Raw genomic sequence first — 15038 nt, 5'->3', positions numbered from 1 at the left:
TTCAATCCTTGTGGATAATGTGCATCTGGATAATGTGCACCAGAACCTCTGCAATTTAAAATTTTAGATCCAAGAATTTTTAAGTTATTGTATCCCAAATTTTTAGATGTTATACAGATGTGTATACACCAAACTTTCTAGTCCCAACCATCATGATCCTCCAAAGAGTAACAAAAAATGGCGCAGTGATTTTTTCCTTAGGGCTGCTGAATATTGACCCTAAACTGTTCTGTATAGTTTTTTCTAAGCAGAGAAGATGAGATAGTGGTGATTAATTGAGAAATGGGAAGGAAGAACCATGTTTGTTTTCTGTAATGCCTTCCTGATTAGATTTTTCAGATGCTCTGTAGAAAATTTTTTATCATTCAAAATAATTTAAAAAATATTTATAGATACCTTATAATACCAGAGTGGGTTTAGCTAAATGAATATTGTGTCACATGTACCATACTTGAATCAGAACTTATAAGGTTTGAACCAAAGCTTATTCCAGGGTGATTTTGGACTAAAATATAGTCTTAGACAAGCTGGAGAATTTTATCCTCATAATGATAATAACATTTTCCTGCTGTGTTTCAGGGCAGTGATGGCAGCAAAGGGGATAAAGGTGACCCAGGACCAAAAGGAAACAAGGTAATGTGAATTTAAAAGAAATAAAGCAAATTTCTATCCAGTTATTCAAACCCCAGATGTCAATATAGCAAAGGAAAAGTATGTTAAAAGAAGTTCTAAATGTTGAGGTTAGCTAGTTTATAGTTAGCTGCTTTAGAAGTGTGAGATAAAAATTTAAAACTGAACTGCTATCAAGATAACACTGCCTATCATTCCAGTTTTTCTCTGACAACAGATGTCTCTGAATATAGCTGAAGGCTCTTTAGGTTCCTGAGAGCTTTCTAACAGTACACAGATGCCTTGATCAGAGTGGCTCACTCTAATAACTAAGATTTCAGTCATCTAATGACAATAGTTCAGTTTTCTATGTCAATGATCAGGAAATGTGTATTTTTGTGGAACGAAGAAGTGTGAATGTTACTAAATAGGAAAAAACAGTCATGCTTGTTTAACAGTGTTCTTAGTTTTAGTGAAATACATATTTTAGTTGTATTCCTTGTTTCCAATAGGGTGATGCTCAAAAAGGAGATCATGGAGAGAAAGGGGAAGAGGTATGTGACTACTACAGTGCTAACTCATATTTTGTCTTTTCACATTTTCTAAACTAAAAATGTTATTTTCATTTTTTATGTGTCTACTTTATCAATTCTTCAAAGCACCTACACTTAGGCCTGGCTTACAGAAGCATGTATACTGAAAGAAACAGTCTAACCATGTTCTTAAATATAGAGATGAGATGCTACTGGGAGAAAGAACTCCTGAAGCTGTGTGATTTTGAATTGACTTGCATTAGACTTATCCCAAAGACAGACCTGATAAAAACACTTCATGCCTCTTTGGTGGCTTCTAACACCTGATAATTCTCTGTCTTCTTGTTGATTCACTGGAGAAAGATTAACACTACTCCCTGTATAAGAATAACTCAGTTTAAAAGTCCCATTTAAATGGCAGCATGTATTTGCTAGGAGGTGGCAAACTGAGTGGCATATTTACAGCTAATATATGAGTAAAAAATACACATCTAGATTTGCAGAGAATTATATGTTAAACAGTTTCAGAGAGATGTTTTATTGTAGTGAATAGTTAAACTTCTGAAACATAGTTCTTTACTATCGGGGGGATTGGGGCTTTTTCTGCTTAAATTAGCAGTATGTTAGGCCTTTGCTTTCTCTTTTATAATTTTTTCCTTTTTTCAATTTTTGAATAGGGAGCTCCTGGCTACAAGGGAGACAAGGTAAGTTTTTTATAGAAGTAATCTGAAAATAAATTGTCACTTGCTGACAGTGTATGTGAAAGAATGAAAAAAAAGAGCTTGTCTTGTCTTTTTGTCATGAAAGCTCCTGATACAATCCCCAGAAGTAAATTCAAATTTTATGTAAATGCTTACAGACTGGAATGCTGGAAATAACAAAAAAAAAACCAAAAACCACACACAAAATCAGAGACTGTAATCTAAAGATAAAAAAAGAAAAGTGTCAGCAACCAGAAAAAGAGTTTTTGGAAGGAAAAGAAAGTTGTGGGTTGAATAAGAGGTTAAGTGGAAAGAAAGAGAAAATGCTTACTTCAAACACAATGTGACAGCCATCAGCTTTTGAAAAAACAGCAGAAGGAAGTTTGCTTTTGACCTATTTATAATTTGCAAGGGCTAATGCTCGATCAAGAAAATTTTCAATATAGTCTCTCCAAGAAGATAAAAAAACTATGCTTTTCAGTGACTTGGAGGATTCTAGAGATGAATTTCAAAGTGGACCATTGTAGTCAAAAATGAAATAGAGATAATTCCATTTTGACTTTTCTTCATTTGACACTTATATCTCCACATTGTTAACAAAAGCAGCGCCTCTATGAATCTTAGTATTTATTAGTAAAATGCTTCAGTCAATTTTGTGATAAGATTTCACGAAAATGGGAACAGTAGACTCATAGGTCTGCTTTTCATGTGTCTGTAGATATGTTAAATCATCGGTGAAAGACTCAATTCTTTCTTCATTCCATATGTGCAATATCACAATTGTTACTCAGGAAAATCTCAGACATCACAGTAATGAAATCAGAGCACAGAAAGGATCTCTGGAGACAGTGCAGTGAGGTGGAAAACTGCAGCAAAACTTATTAGATATTAAATGTATTCTCCTTTGATATAAGTTGGATGTTTTGCAGGCATTTTCAGGAACAAACTATCCTGAGTAGAGCAGATCTTATCTTCTACAGACCATATATAATGATGCAACTTTTAAGTCCTCAGAGTCAACTAAACCTCTTGTGCTACTGCTTGCAGAGTCTTTAATGCCTGTGGCATAATCAAATCATCTTGTTTAGCTGTGAACCCTTTGATTTCTTATAAAGGGTGAAAGAGGAGAATGTGGAGCCCCAGGACCAAAAGGAGAAATAGTAAGTATAATTTTTATTTGAACTGTTTCATGTTGATGAAGATACCAGAAAATCATAGAACATATTCATAAACACAGCTTGAAGAGTATTGTAAATTTGGAATACCTTATAATTCCCTGGTGGTAGAGATACATTCATAGTAGAAGAATGATTTGTAAGAACTGAACCAACTGTTCACCACATTCCTTTTTTCCATTTTGCCTAAGAAATACAGGTCCTTACCTAAACAGAAGCTGCCCTGACCACTCCCAAGCCTTGCTTACACTGGACTGAGCATCTTGCAGAGAGCACTAAGTTTATTTCCTTAAAAGTTTAATTTCAATTTGAGTGTATATTGCAATAAAAGCACTTCTTATCTGACATGAACAACTTTCAAGTCTACAAGCCCATCTGTGCTGATTGATATGAATTCACACTTCTATCCAGTTTTCCTTTCTTTTTAACCTGTGTAGAGTGCAGTAGTGTTGCAAATGAGTACAGATTTTTACCTGGTTTATTTACATTCTGAAAGATGGAAGGATAACAGACTGCTGAGTGAGATAATCATGTATCTTGAGTTCATACAAGCAGATTTGTATGAGTCATGCAAACCACTGATTTATAGTGCAAATAGCTAAGAACTACCAATTAGATTGCACTTTCTTTCTATTAAAGCATATTTCTTCAGTTTTAACACCCATATTATGTTTACATTTATCAAAGACCACCTTGAAAAGTTTTTGATTTCCTGGAAGCTGCTATTTTATGATTACTTTCAAATAGGAATTAATAAATATTCATTCCAGAAGTATTTATTGCAAAGAAAAAAAGGCATTATACAATAATGAAAATCTAAAGACTGAGAATATCTTATGGGATATTGTGGTTCAAAATGGCAGCAAATTTCAGACTTCAGTGAATCAGAAAGTCTGACATATCAATGGAAAAGGAGAGAGCTGCATCTCTCAGAGGAATAAAGAAAGATCATACCTTTTTTATCCAGGCATGTGAGAAATAGCATGACATTATGTGAAACATCTACTAAGGTAAAAGGAAGATGGCAAAAAACATAAAGCAGCCAAGAAATCTGGATATAGAAAACGTGCCAGGGCTGCCAAAAATCTGCTTGCTTCATTTCTGTTGAGGACAGTGATGAAAAAAACTTTGTCCTCTGATGGAGATCAGTCAGTTCCAGAATTCCCACCTTCATGTTCACAAATTCTGAAGACAGAACAAAGTTATGGCTTTATTTTTAAAGAAAGCATCCTAGGCTAGACAAAATCAGACACAGAACACATATAGCCAGTTGTATGAGAAGCAAATTCAGTATTCTGAGGTTGATCTTTAACTGGGGTGATGGATATTGAAGCATGATTGGGAGTCCAATTTGAAAATGTTGCATTTATCCACTACCACTTTCCAATCTCACTAATCAGACTGAATCCAGTAGTTTTAGTTCTGTATATCAGAGCTTTTTCAAGTGCTGTTCAGGCTTGAAATTCAGACAGTTTCTGTTTGGTTTGAAATCAGAACTGATTCATACATTTGTATGCTACAAAAGTAGCCATCATTGTGTCAGCATATCACTGTTTGTTCCATCCGTTTCTTGCGTAGTCGGGCTGGAAATGTGCTGGAACTGAGTGGGCTTATCTCTCTCTCTGGTGGCTGATGCTTGGCCTGGGAGCAAAGGCCAGAGAGCAGAGAATTGTTTCAAATTTCTGACTCTGAAGAGGGGGCAGTTGATGGAGTGTCTGCATAGGTATCACTGCTAAATTTGTCGAGGCTATTGGAAGTTCAAAATGTGACACGTCTTGAAAAATGCAGCAGTCTGCCAATGCCTCTGCCCATATAAATGTTACTAATTAAAAGAAAAGAGAAATTTAAAAACAGTAAATTTGCTCAAAACTATTTTTGCTTTAAAAATAAACTATAACTGAGTATTGACTCAAAGGAAGTGAAATTCTGTAGAATATAGATTGTTGTGACTAAAAAAAAACAGTGAAGCAGGAAGATTTTTTAATAATCTGAAATGGTGGTGACTGGTAAGAACTCATCAAATGGAGAAATCACACCTAGTGGAATAAAAAAAGCATTTTAAATTTCTTAAAACTGCATTTAAAACTTTTCAGATGCATTTAAAATGGATTTTGTGAACTATTAGTGTGATTCTGCTGGGCAAGTATTTAATCTGATTCATCAGCAGTTTGAGTTCGTGAGACAAAGTTACCGAAGTTATTCTGGTATAGAGATTGCAGCATTTTTATTAATAATTCTGTATCTAATATGCTTCTAGGAATTAAATTTTAAGAACTGTATCAAATAAAAACTTCTTAATCAAATAACTAAGATGTTAATTAGACATTCACTATGCTTGTTGTATATGAAAAGCGTTTTAACCAAATATTGAGGGTGGAATGTAGCAGAAAATTACTGAACACAGTATGAGAGCAGCAGTACTCTGGTGAGAGGATAAAGTCTCTAGAAAGTGCTTGAACAGAGATTTGAGCTGTTACATGTACATGTCAAGTGCTTGACATTTGAAAGCAGATTGGAATTTCCTTTTAATCTGATAATTGAATCTATTTTTTCCTCAGGGTTTGCAGGGCTCTGTGGGCCCTACAGGACCTCGGGGACCTCAGGTAAGGGAACTAAAAGCTACCAAATAAAAAGGAAAGATTATATTTTGTAAGGTTCTTCTGCTTACAACCTGTTAATTCTGTGAAGAACAGCCATGTTTTTCTGCTGGCACTGGTTTTTAAATATTAACAATATTCAATGTATTGGGCAATTCACAGGGTATGATGCAGAAAACTCTTGTCCTTTAGAGCTTAGAATTGTGCTATATTATAATGTACTCCATTCAGGGGAAATAAAGCCCTAACATTTGTATGTGTCTTCAAAGGCAGTTCATTCTTTGCTTTGACTTTTCCGTAGGGTATCAGGGGAGATCCAGGTCAGCAAGGCCCAAAAGGCATCCAAGGAAACAAGGTAAGATGTAGTTGTGAATGTGTTGTTGAACATGTTATTTATATAGGGAGAGAGGATGCAGAAATTCTATAAATCCTTTATAGTCTACCGTCCTTTTTTTCAGTAGCTTTTTGACTAGTGGTGTTATTTGCACAGCAATAATGTCCCCACATGGGTGCTGCACCATCATGTGATGAAGGTTTGGTATTGTTGGCACATGCACCTGCTTTCTTATCTGGGTCTACAAGAACATTTTATAAGAACATTTCTCCAAGAACATGCACAATAGGATGCAACCAAGGACCTTCCTAGAGCCACAGCTTTGATTTTAGTGATTTTAAATCACCTGAATATGTCTTGACTTGCACCATCACTTGGGAAGCTTTTTTTCTAGAATGTTTTTACCTACAATGCCTGTGTTTAAAGATTTTAAGTATTTCTAGATGAAGGTTAAACCCTTCAGACTGATTATTTATAATAATTTTTAATTGCTTGTGTGGTGTATAAAATCAAGACAACTTTGAAATTGGTCAAGGAAGGAGATTTTATGGCAATTAATGCCTTAGTGATATTTAAAATGGATAATTTAGAGTTAATGACTACACCTGTCAAGCAAAATCAGTTGGATAAAGTGTGTGATTAATTTAGGAAGTTTTCTGGTTTGCAAAGCTTTGGGAAATGGCATTATGTGAATATGGTTGTCTTGCCCATGGGAGAGTTATTAACATCAAAGTTTGGTACAGAAAGATCTTCCATTTATCAGTTTGATACAAAGACTTTCTACAACAGGACCATTGATCACCTGGCTAACAATCTAAGTTATACAAGACAAATTAATTCATACAAAGCTGCTTTATAAAAAATGCAGTATATAAACACTCATGTTTTGTTTCTTAGGCAGCAATTAATTAGAAAATTCACAGAAATAAATTTAGATATGGGAAACATTTATTACAAAAAGTTTAGAATATTGCCATCCATCATGATTTTCCTCCTCCTGACCAATGCTTTTTCATACTTCTCATTTCTTCATCTTCTCAAAAAAGTATCTCAAAAAAATGTTTGATTGGGAAATCTGGTTCAGAGTACTTCAGAAGTGGAAAAAGAAATAGGATGAAGTTTGAAAGAAACTATTCATGCATGTGGTGGAAAAATCATGTCTCTCTCTAACTTCAGCACAGCAAATGACAGTAATTTTTTTTATTTGTCATTTCACACTGATGAGTCCAAGACAGTAGAACCAGATACTTCTATTATATACAGAATCATATTTGTTGAACCTTGTATGTCCTCCTGTCAGTCCCTTCACATATTTTCATGTCTGTAAAATACACACATCTTTCTCTAGAATCCATCTACATGGATACAGTATTTACGGTCTTTTGTCAGGCTTTAGCTGCAGATTTTCAGTAAGAATGAGAAACTTCCTTCTCTTATCAGCTTTCAACTTGCCAGCCTGCTGTTTAAAGTCTGTAGTCACGATTTTTCTATGCTCAAACATATATAATAATAAAATACTGCCAGACAAGTTTAGCTAATACACTTAGATAATTATATTTAAAGAGATTGGAAGAATCATATGTTTAGGGTTTTTTTCTTGTCCATACCTAATGCCAAAGCTAACCTTTGGCATTTTGGAGCTTATTTGAGATGAGTGAAAAATGTATTAATGATCAGTACAGATAATCAGTGGTTGTTTTCAGATTAATAAACAGCCATTCAGCTAGTAAAGGTCAAGGCCTTTTTTGGTTCAGACACATAGCAGTCTTTCCAATATTTTTTGTCCTCACAGGAGGATTATTAAAGGGCTCTTTTAAAATTAGTTTTCATGACACATAATACAATATCTCTGAAAAGTGGCAGGTATTTATAATAGCCTTGGAAAAAATAAATTATTTCTGTCTGATTTCTGTCATTTTCCTGCTTAGGTTCTATGTATCTCTTAACTCAGTTGGTTAATACAATTAAAAAGCATCTGAACTGGTTACTTCATGTCTTTTGCTGGATTTACCAACATATTGTTGTGTTCTCATTAAAATACAGCATTGCCCTTCAATAGCAATACAACCCCAGAAAAATCCAACATTCTAAGACAAAAAGACTTAATTCATCTTGATTTCCACTCCAGGAAAGAAACAGAATCATCATTATTTTAATGGAAAACAGAGTTCTAGTAATCAATGTAGCATTTTTGCAAAGCTAAATTGGGGTCCCCTAGTATTCTCAGTTTTAGATTTAAAAAAATCTCTTTTAGACATGCATATATGTATTGATTTACTCAGACTAGTTGACATTTTTTTGTCTGTTTTTAATTTATTTTCAGATGCTTAACTAATATTTATTCCAAAAAACCCAAGCCAACAACAATTTATTCCATGCTATAGCACCAGTAAGGTTCCATAATAGTAAATTCAAGGTAATTTTTGAAGATTTTTTTTTTAGTGAGGATAATAATAGTGGATAAATTACAAACAAATTTCAGTGGATAAATTACAAACTGAATTATATAGTTACAGATTATAAAATTGAGGCATGAAATCCATTTATGACCTGTGTTCCACTCATAAAAAAGTGATGAGCAGAGAGTACTTATGGTTATTGTTTCAGAATTGACATTGGGTTTATTTAAACTCTTGAACCAGCTACTAGATATAAAGTGCATGTTTCTAGAGATCACAATATATTCATGGAAAGGCTGAGATTGATGTTCTTAAAATCCACTGCTGTAGTAAGGAACCTCTCTGGAAAATTTGATTTGCATAGTAAGATTTTCAATTAAAGGGTAAAGTTTTATGAACAGACATATATTCAAACTTCTAAGGAAAAGGTTAAGTTTGAATGTGGATATTCAAAGCAGTTTTTCCCATAAAATTATTCTGGGACAATTCTGTAAAAAATCCATCGTTGCATATTTTCCTGAATACATTTCCCAGAACAAGCTGCTATGGGATCTGCTTCTTCTCTGATGACATATGAATTCTTTCCTCACTTATGTGGCAAGTTACAACTTTCCCAGAAGACTGGGAAAAAGTCCAATTTTCCTATGAAAAAGTTTAGTTCCTAGATGTCTCAACTAAGAAATACAAAATATCAAGAATATCTGTTAAAATATCTATATCTATTTGCATTGTTGTTGCCAATGTTCACTTTAAAGATAAAATCATTAAATTTTAAAGATTTTTTTTTTACTGTTGCTTAATCATTATCACATTGTAGACTGAAATACAGTGTGTTTGTGTCCCTTACAGTATGCATGGGCTTTCTAAAAAGGAAATAAATTATTTATGCTGGCACTAAGTGGAACTCATGCTAACATAATGAACAGTGAGGGGGAGTGAATGGTGAGTTTTTTGGGTTAGACTGTTAGGTATGTTCCAGGCTTAAAATGGTACAATTTCAATATGTAGAAACATTAAGCTCACATCAAGTGTAATTTTCCTTCCCATTGCTCAAGATGATACTACATGCCACCTGAAGGAAAATCCCAATAAGGGGAGAAGAAAGAATGTGAGCAAAGCATTAAACAAAGACAATTATTATCAAAAACCTTTTTGAATGAGCAGAATTTTCTTTTTACGTGTAGACATAATGTGACATTATTGCCAGAACTTCATGGTTTTCATAGGTTCCACATTACCTGTTGCACCAAGACCACAGAAGATAAAACCCAGATTTGTTCAAAGCCATTTGAAGTTTGAAATATTCTGTCTTTAAAAAGACTGAATCATTTAAATTTCCAAGTTTTGCATATTGTCTGCTAGAAGGTTGAGTTTCTTTCTCCATTAATATTCAGGCATCCTCTTCTATCCATAAAAAGGTGTGTCACAGAACAATATTTTCATATTACCCTACATGACTTTTATCACAAGGCTTTTTACTCTCCCTACCCCATCACCTAACAGTACCATACCTACAGCAACAGCTATTGCAAGGCACATGACACCAGTTATTGGAAGGAAAACTGTAATGTTTTTATCATGGTTAAAAAATAGAGCTTTTGGAAAAATATTAACTTCAGCAGGACTCCCATCTGCATTCAAGACATGGCTCTATCATGTGGGTGAACTTGCAAAGAAGTGAATTATTTGTGATAGGAAGCATCCCTCAGAGTTAATGTCCTTGGGAAATTCTGTCAGGGACTGTCAACATAGACAGGAAATGCAATCTCCTTTTGGGTGACAGGGAAAAAAATTGGAGAGCACTTTCCAAGCACAATGAAGGGGATTGGCTTATTTTTTCAGCTGAGGGATGAGCCTGTATTTATCAAATACCATTTTTCAGCATGCAACAGGTTCCTACACCATTTCAGGGGTTTTGTTTTATCAGCTGGAGGCAATGTGCTGGGTGACATTTGCCATGCCCAGGCCATAGTGGTGCTATGTACAGCTGAAATATTTTTTTTTACCTGATGGATATTTTTTAAAATACATTTTCAACTTCACTTATTTTTTGGATTCATTCTGTGGCCCATGTTCATACATCCTGCCTTCTCCATTGAAGAATCAAGGATTGTGAATTGGAGCAGCTAATGCTTAGAATACTGCCTTGCCTTGCAGAAGCCTGTGCCTGTTCCTCTCTGTCTCTGGCACCTCTTGCATCCATCCCTGTCCATCCTAAACAGTCTCCAGGCCCTGAAGCTGCACAGGGCTGAACCTGTTAATGTGGCTTGTCAAGTGGAAAGGCACTGAAGCCAGAGTTGGTACTGAGGCAAGGAAGCCTATGGGCTGAAAGGCAAAACTTCATAGGCACCAGAGTGTAGGAAGAATAGAAGATGGGTTGTTTGAGTAATTTTTGTTGTTTTTGTTTGATCAGTTTCAAATGAACACATCAGGAAAAACATAGGTATGAGGAAAACTGGTAAATTTTCAATTGGACTTATATCATTAAAAATTGCATTATTTATGATAATCTGTATACAAATGAACAGAATTTTGACTCTGGTCCAAAGGTTTAATGAAAATATTATTAGGAAACCCAAACAATAAGTTCTATCTAGGAAGACAGTCAACCTTTTAGCTATGTTCTGTATTTTTACAATAGCTGCATGCACGGAATCCACATGAACAAAATATCAATTGTTGTTAATACCCTATCAGTGTCCTATGTGGAGATATGCTATTCCACTGAATGATAGCAGTTTTGTTTGTGCCTTTTAAAACATAACTTCTCCTGGTGCTGTATTGATTTATTAGATTATGAACATGTGCCAGCAAATCTTGCATTTTGAATGTCTTAAATTTCATAGCTCTTTCCAAATTATTATACTGTTCTGTAGTGGAATTAATTTAAGTCTGGGCATCAAGTTCCATGTTAATCTAGATCTAAAGCTGCAGCAGTAGCACTACAAGTGCATAGTTATCAGAAATTAAGCTTCAATAATAGTCTGTTTATTTACCTCTGCTGTATCTTTACTTTTATGCATCTTAGCTTCATTCTTTGGCTGATTAAAAACTGATTGATTTTGTGAGGAAATGTAATTTTTTACACTTCTATTGACTTCTCAAGTGCAAAATTCTCATTGAAAGGTTGCAGAACTCAGCATATAGCATTTATAAGTAAATAAAAGTTTCAGTCCCAAAAAATGAACACCTTCCCACAAAACAAACACATTTTGGTAAAAAGAAAATTAGTAACTATGTGGCTGTGTTGGCTTTGTTAGGAACACAGTATACTGAAGAGAATGAGAAGAAGAAGCTGCAGTCAAAGATAGCAATAGGAACAACAGTCATGCTACGTGTGCATTTGTTGTAACAACAAGAACCTTGAGTGCAATGTTGGAAGCTTAAGCACTGTTTCATTTCCAAATACCATCTTTCTATCAAGAAAAGTCTGTGGAAGCACTGAAATATTGGATGAAAGATAGAACCAAAGTTAGAACAAAAAAAAAAAGATTTTTTTTTTAACCTTTCATGACACATATGAAAGAGTGACTTTATAAAATTATTATCTCTTGTATGGCCAGGATATTGGCTCTGCTTCTAATCTAAACATATTTCTCCAAGACAGGTTTAGATTGTTTTGTTTTGTATATCTGTTTTTTACTTGAAAAATGTATTTCTCTAGCCCTAAATGAGGCTTTGTAATGACACTCTGTCAGAATTTGCTTAAACTTCTATTCACAGTAATAGTTTCTTTCCATTTTTTCTCTTTAGGGAGAACAAGGCCCTCCAGGTCCCTATGGTCCTGCAGGACCCTCTGGCATTGGAGAGCCAGGACCCAAGGTAACTCTCAGAAATGTGTTTCTTAAATGATACCTTTGAATAGTCATTGTTTTGAATTAAATTCCTCACTTACAGTTTTATCAAAGTCAAAATTTTATCACTGATTGACAGGTTTTTGTATTCACATAGGATAGAGATAAAAGACCTGCTTTTCCAGCAACTCTTGAATTTTATTATGATCCTATTGATAGAAGTCAGAAACAATGCCATTTAAATGAGGGTTACCTGTGTGAGATAATTTTCAAGCACTAGCAGATGCTTGCACTAATGAGTAAACTACATTTCCAGGTATAGAAATGCATCTCAGTCACTGTGATATATGGCCAAGTGAGAGATTTGCCTTGTCATTCCCTAGGGAACAAGGTTCTCTGATGCAGCATTTCATTCCTCCATCCCATTTTACTGCAAAAGACTAGAAGGTGGAATCCAGTCTTGGAAAAGTCATGTCTGCCTATGCTGGCCAGCCAGATCTTCTCATGGAAAACTACAAAAGCATCTGCATAGGAAACATGACTCCTTAGTTTACAAGTTATGTCAGAGACCTGCATCTCAGAGTCAGGCAAGAAATGTAAATTGGGCAGAACTAGACCTCACTCTAGTTCTAGTGCTGAGTCTCTGGTGTAGCTTCCTGTCATCTTTTCCCTATGGTTTGGATCCAAAAGACACCATCTAACAGACTTACACTTTTTTGCTTTTAGTGCTCTAATTTGTACATTCATTGAATTCCTGCATATTTCCTGTGCAGTAGGGCAGACCCCAGAACACAGAGAGGGTTTATGAGCTCAGAAACCAGTATTTTACCATGTAAAAGGAGCAACACTCTGTCCTTCCAGAAGGGAAAATAGTTTATGGAGAAGAAATATCACCCCCTGTCTTTTACTGCTTTGTAGAAAGATAAAAATCTCTGTGCCCTTATCCTTGAAGCACACAGTCCTCAATAAACTGGAGAAATTGTGAAGATTATGACACCTTGTAAGTAGAAGATGCAGAAACTGTACAGCTCCTGGAGTTCCCATGCAATCCCATATTCCACTGAAGCAGGCTTCAATTCAAGTACCTAGATAGAGGCTACAGTGAGCATCCCTCACATCTGAGCATTCCTGCTTTGGTGCTGCAGCCAAATTTAGTCTGAATTAACTCCCTCATCCATTTCATCTCTTAGACTTTGCAATTTTAAGCAGTTACCCCTATGTCTTCAGTGCTGGAATGCAATCTTGTGTTTCAAGTATTAATAGAAAGGTGCTTTCAAATATTTCTAGAACATCATGTATGGGTTTTTTTACTTTAGGAGAAGTTGCACATTAGATTTCAAGCCTTTGTGGTGATGCCATTAAATCACCTATATATAAATGTTATGCTCTTCAAAAGTACCAAGTTGAATTAGGATTGAACTTTCTAATTTTCTTTTTCACAAGGGTGCTGAAGGTCGAGAAGGTAGAGTTGGACTGCGAGGACCTCCTGGAATTGGTGAGCCAGGATTACCTGTAAGTCAGTGATATATGCATTGGGAATTTAAATGCAACAAAATAAGTCTTAGTGAATGTAATTGATTGTCAGTAGTTGTATAGGATACTGATTCCATGACTACTTTGTACCTAGTCTGGAGCAGCACAAGCTATTCCAGCCCAGTACATCAGTAGCTGCATGTGGCTTGTCCAAGAAGGAGAATAAAACCACATCCAAGTCAGTTTTGGGAAAATAATTTTTAAATATATGTATGTGTATGTATATATAAAAATATATACATATATACATATATATATAATATGTACTCCTACTTGTTTAAGTTGATGATAACCTTTAAAAATTGTCTACATTAGAATTTTAAGAAGATGAACATAAAAGAGATTAAACATCCCTCAACTCTTAAGTGTAATTTGGATCCCATCAAGAACAAGGACCCAAATTACATGCTTTTAATTATGTCTTTATTTTCTGAATTACAGAACTTTGGCAAGCTCTTGATTTAATGCTCAATGGCTGCTTTTTCTTCCTGAAATGTATGGTTTTCTTGTTCATATGAAGCCACAAATGTAGATGGGTGTTAGGTTAATTGTAGTATTTTTGAAAGTTACTTTCATTTGTGAAAGACTATTTTTCTCACAAAAATATGTGGAAACTTTTTGGTTTATCAAGATCATCCTTAAAAAATACTTACTAGCTTTAAAAATAGTTAGCTGAGTTTTGCAAGAGGACAGAAAGTGTTAGAAAAATACTTATTTCTGTATTTGTTTAAACCAAAATTAACATTCTCTAGTGTTGCCTATATAACCTGTAATTATGTACAAAAAATATGTTCAAATTGATGATTTTTATTGTGAAAATCATGAAATTATGTGAAATTATAGGGAATACATTTCACTGTAATACTAATTCTTTTATACATAAATCTGCAGATTCATTTGAGTTGTAAGAGTACAGTCTTTGGACATTAATTATGTAATTCACATGAATTCAGCATTGGCTTATTCTATTCCAAATGACCCAACTAATGGTTGCTACAGTTCATTTTAATTGCTGGGGCTCACTCAGATATTGTGGAAGAATTTTCACTTACCAGTGTCATAAATGTTGCAAAATCCTGTACTAGCAAATGACATAAAATTTCTATAAAAAAATGAACTGCTGGTATCGTTTGAATATATATTTGTTTTTCTTTCAGGGACCACCTGGCCCTCCTGGTTTACCAGGTGAAAAAGGTTCGACAGGACAGGGCATTCCAGGAGATAAGGTAGTTTTATGGAAATTACTTTCTTTAACATTGTGGACCAAATTTGAAGTAGTGTCTAAATTATTTAAGGCCACTGATAGTTCCATTGGTATAAAATTCTGGATGATGGATCTTGGATTTCTGAATCTGTGCTCCCA

The 15038-nt window shown here is 34.7% G+C and overlaps 1 protein-coding gene across 1 annotated transcript in view; it reads left to right on the top strand.

Annotated features, from left to right (window-relative positions):
* Positions 1 to 15038, top strand: part of COL28A1 (collagen type XXVIII alpha 1 chain) — a 55547-nt gene that overhangs the window by 3174 nt on the left and 37335 nt on the right. The window contains exons 5-13 of the mRNA XM_071429060.1: positions 580 to 633; positions 1122 to 1163; positions 1820 to 1846; positions 2959 to 3003; positions 5577 to 5621; positions 5917 to 5970; positions 12102 to 12170; positions 13586 to 13654; positions 14833 to 14901. Of these exons, the coding sequence (XP_071285161.1) occupies positions 580 to 633; positions 1122 to 1163; positions 1820 to 1846; positions 2959 to 3003; positions 5577 to 5621; positions 5917 to 5970; positions 12102 to 12170; positions 13586 to 13654; positions 14833 to 14901 (474 nt within the window). The remainder of the gene's footprint in view (positions 1 to 579; positions 634 to 1121; positions 1164 to 1819; positions 1847 to 2958; positions 3004 to 5576; positions 5622 to 5916; positions 5971 to 12101; positions 12171 to 13585; positions 13655 to 14832; positions 14902 to 15038) is intronic.

The sequence above is a fragment of the Agelaius tricolor genome, unplaced genomic scaffold (genome assembly GCF_023055355.1).
Source record: "Agelaius tricolor isolate 1412-34295 unplaced genomic scaffold, bAgeTri1.0.p SCAF_6, whole genome shotgun sequence".
Classification (NCBI taxonomy): domain Eukaryota; kingdom Metazoa; phylum Chordata; class Aves; order Passeriformes; family Icteridae; genus Agelaius; species Agelaius tricolor.
The sequence above is the reverse complement of the archived record's forward strand: the minus strand, read 5'-3'. Positions and strand labels throughout refer to the sequence as shown.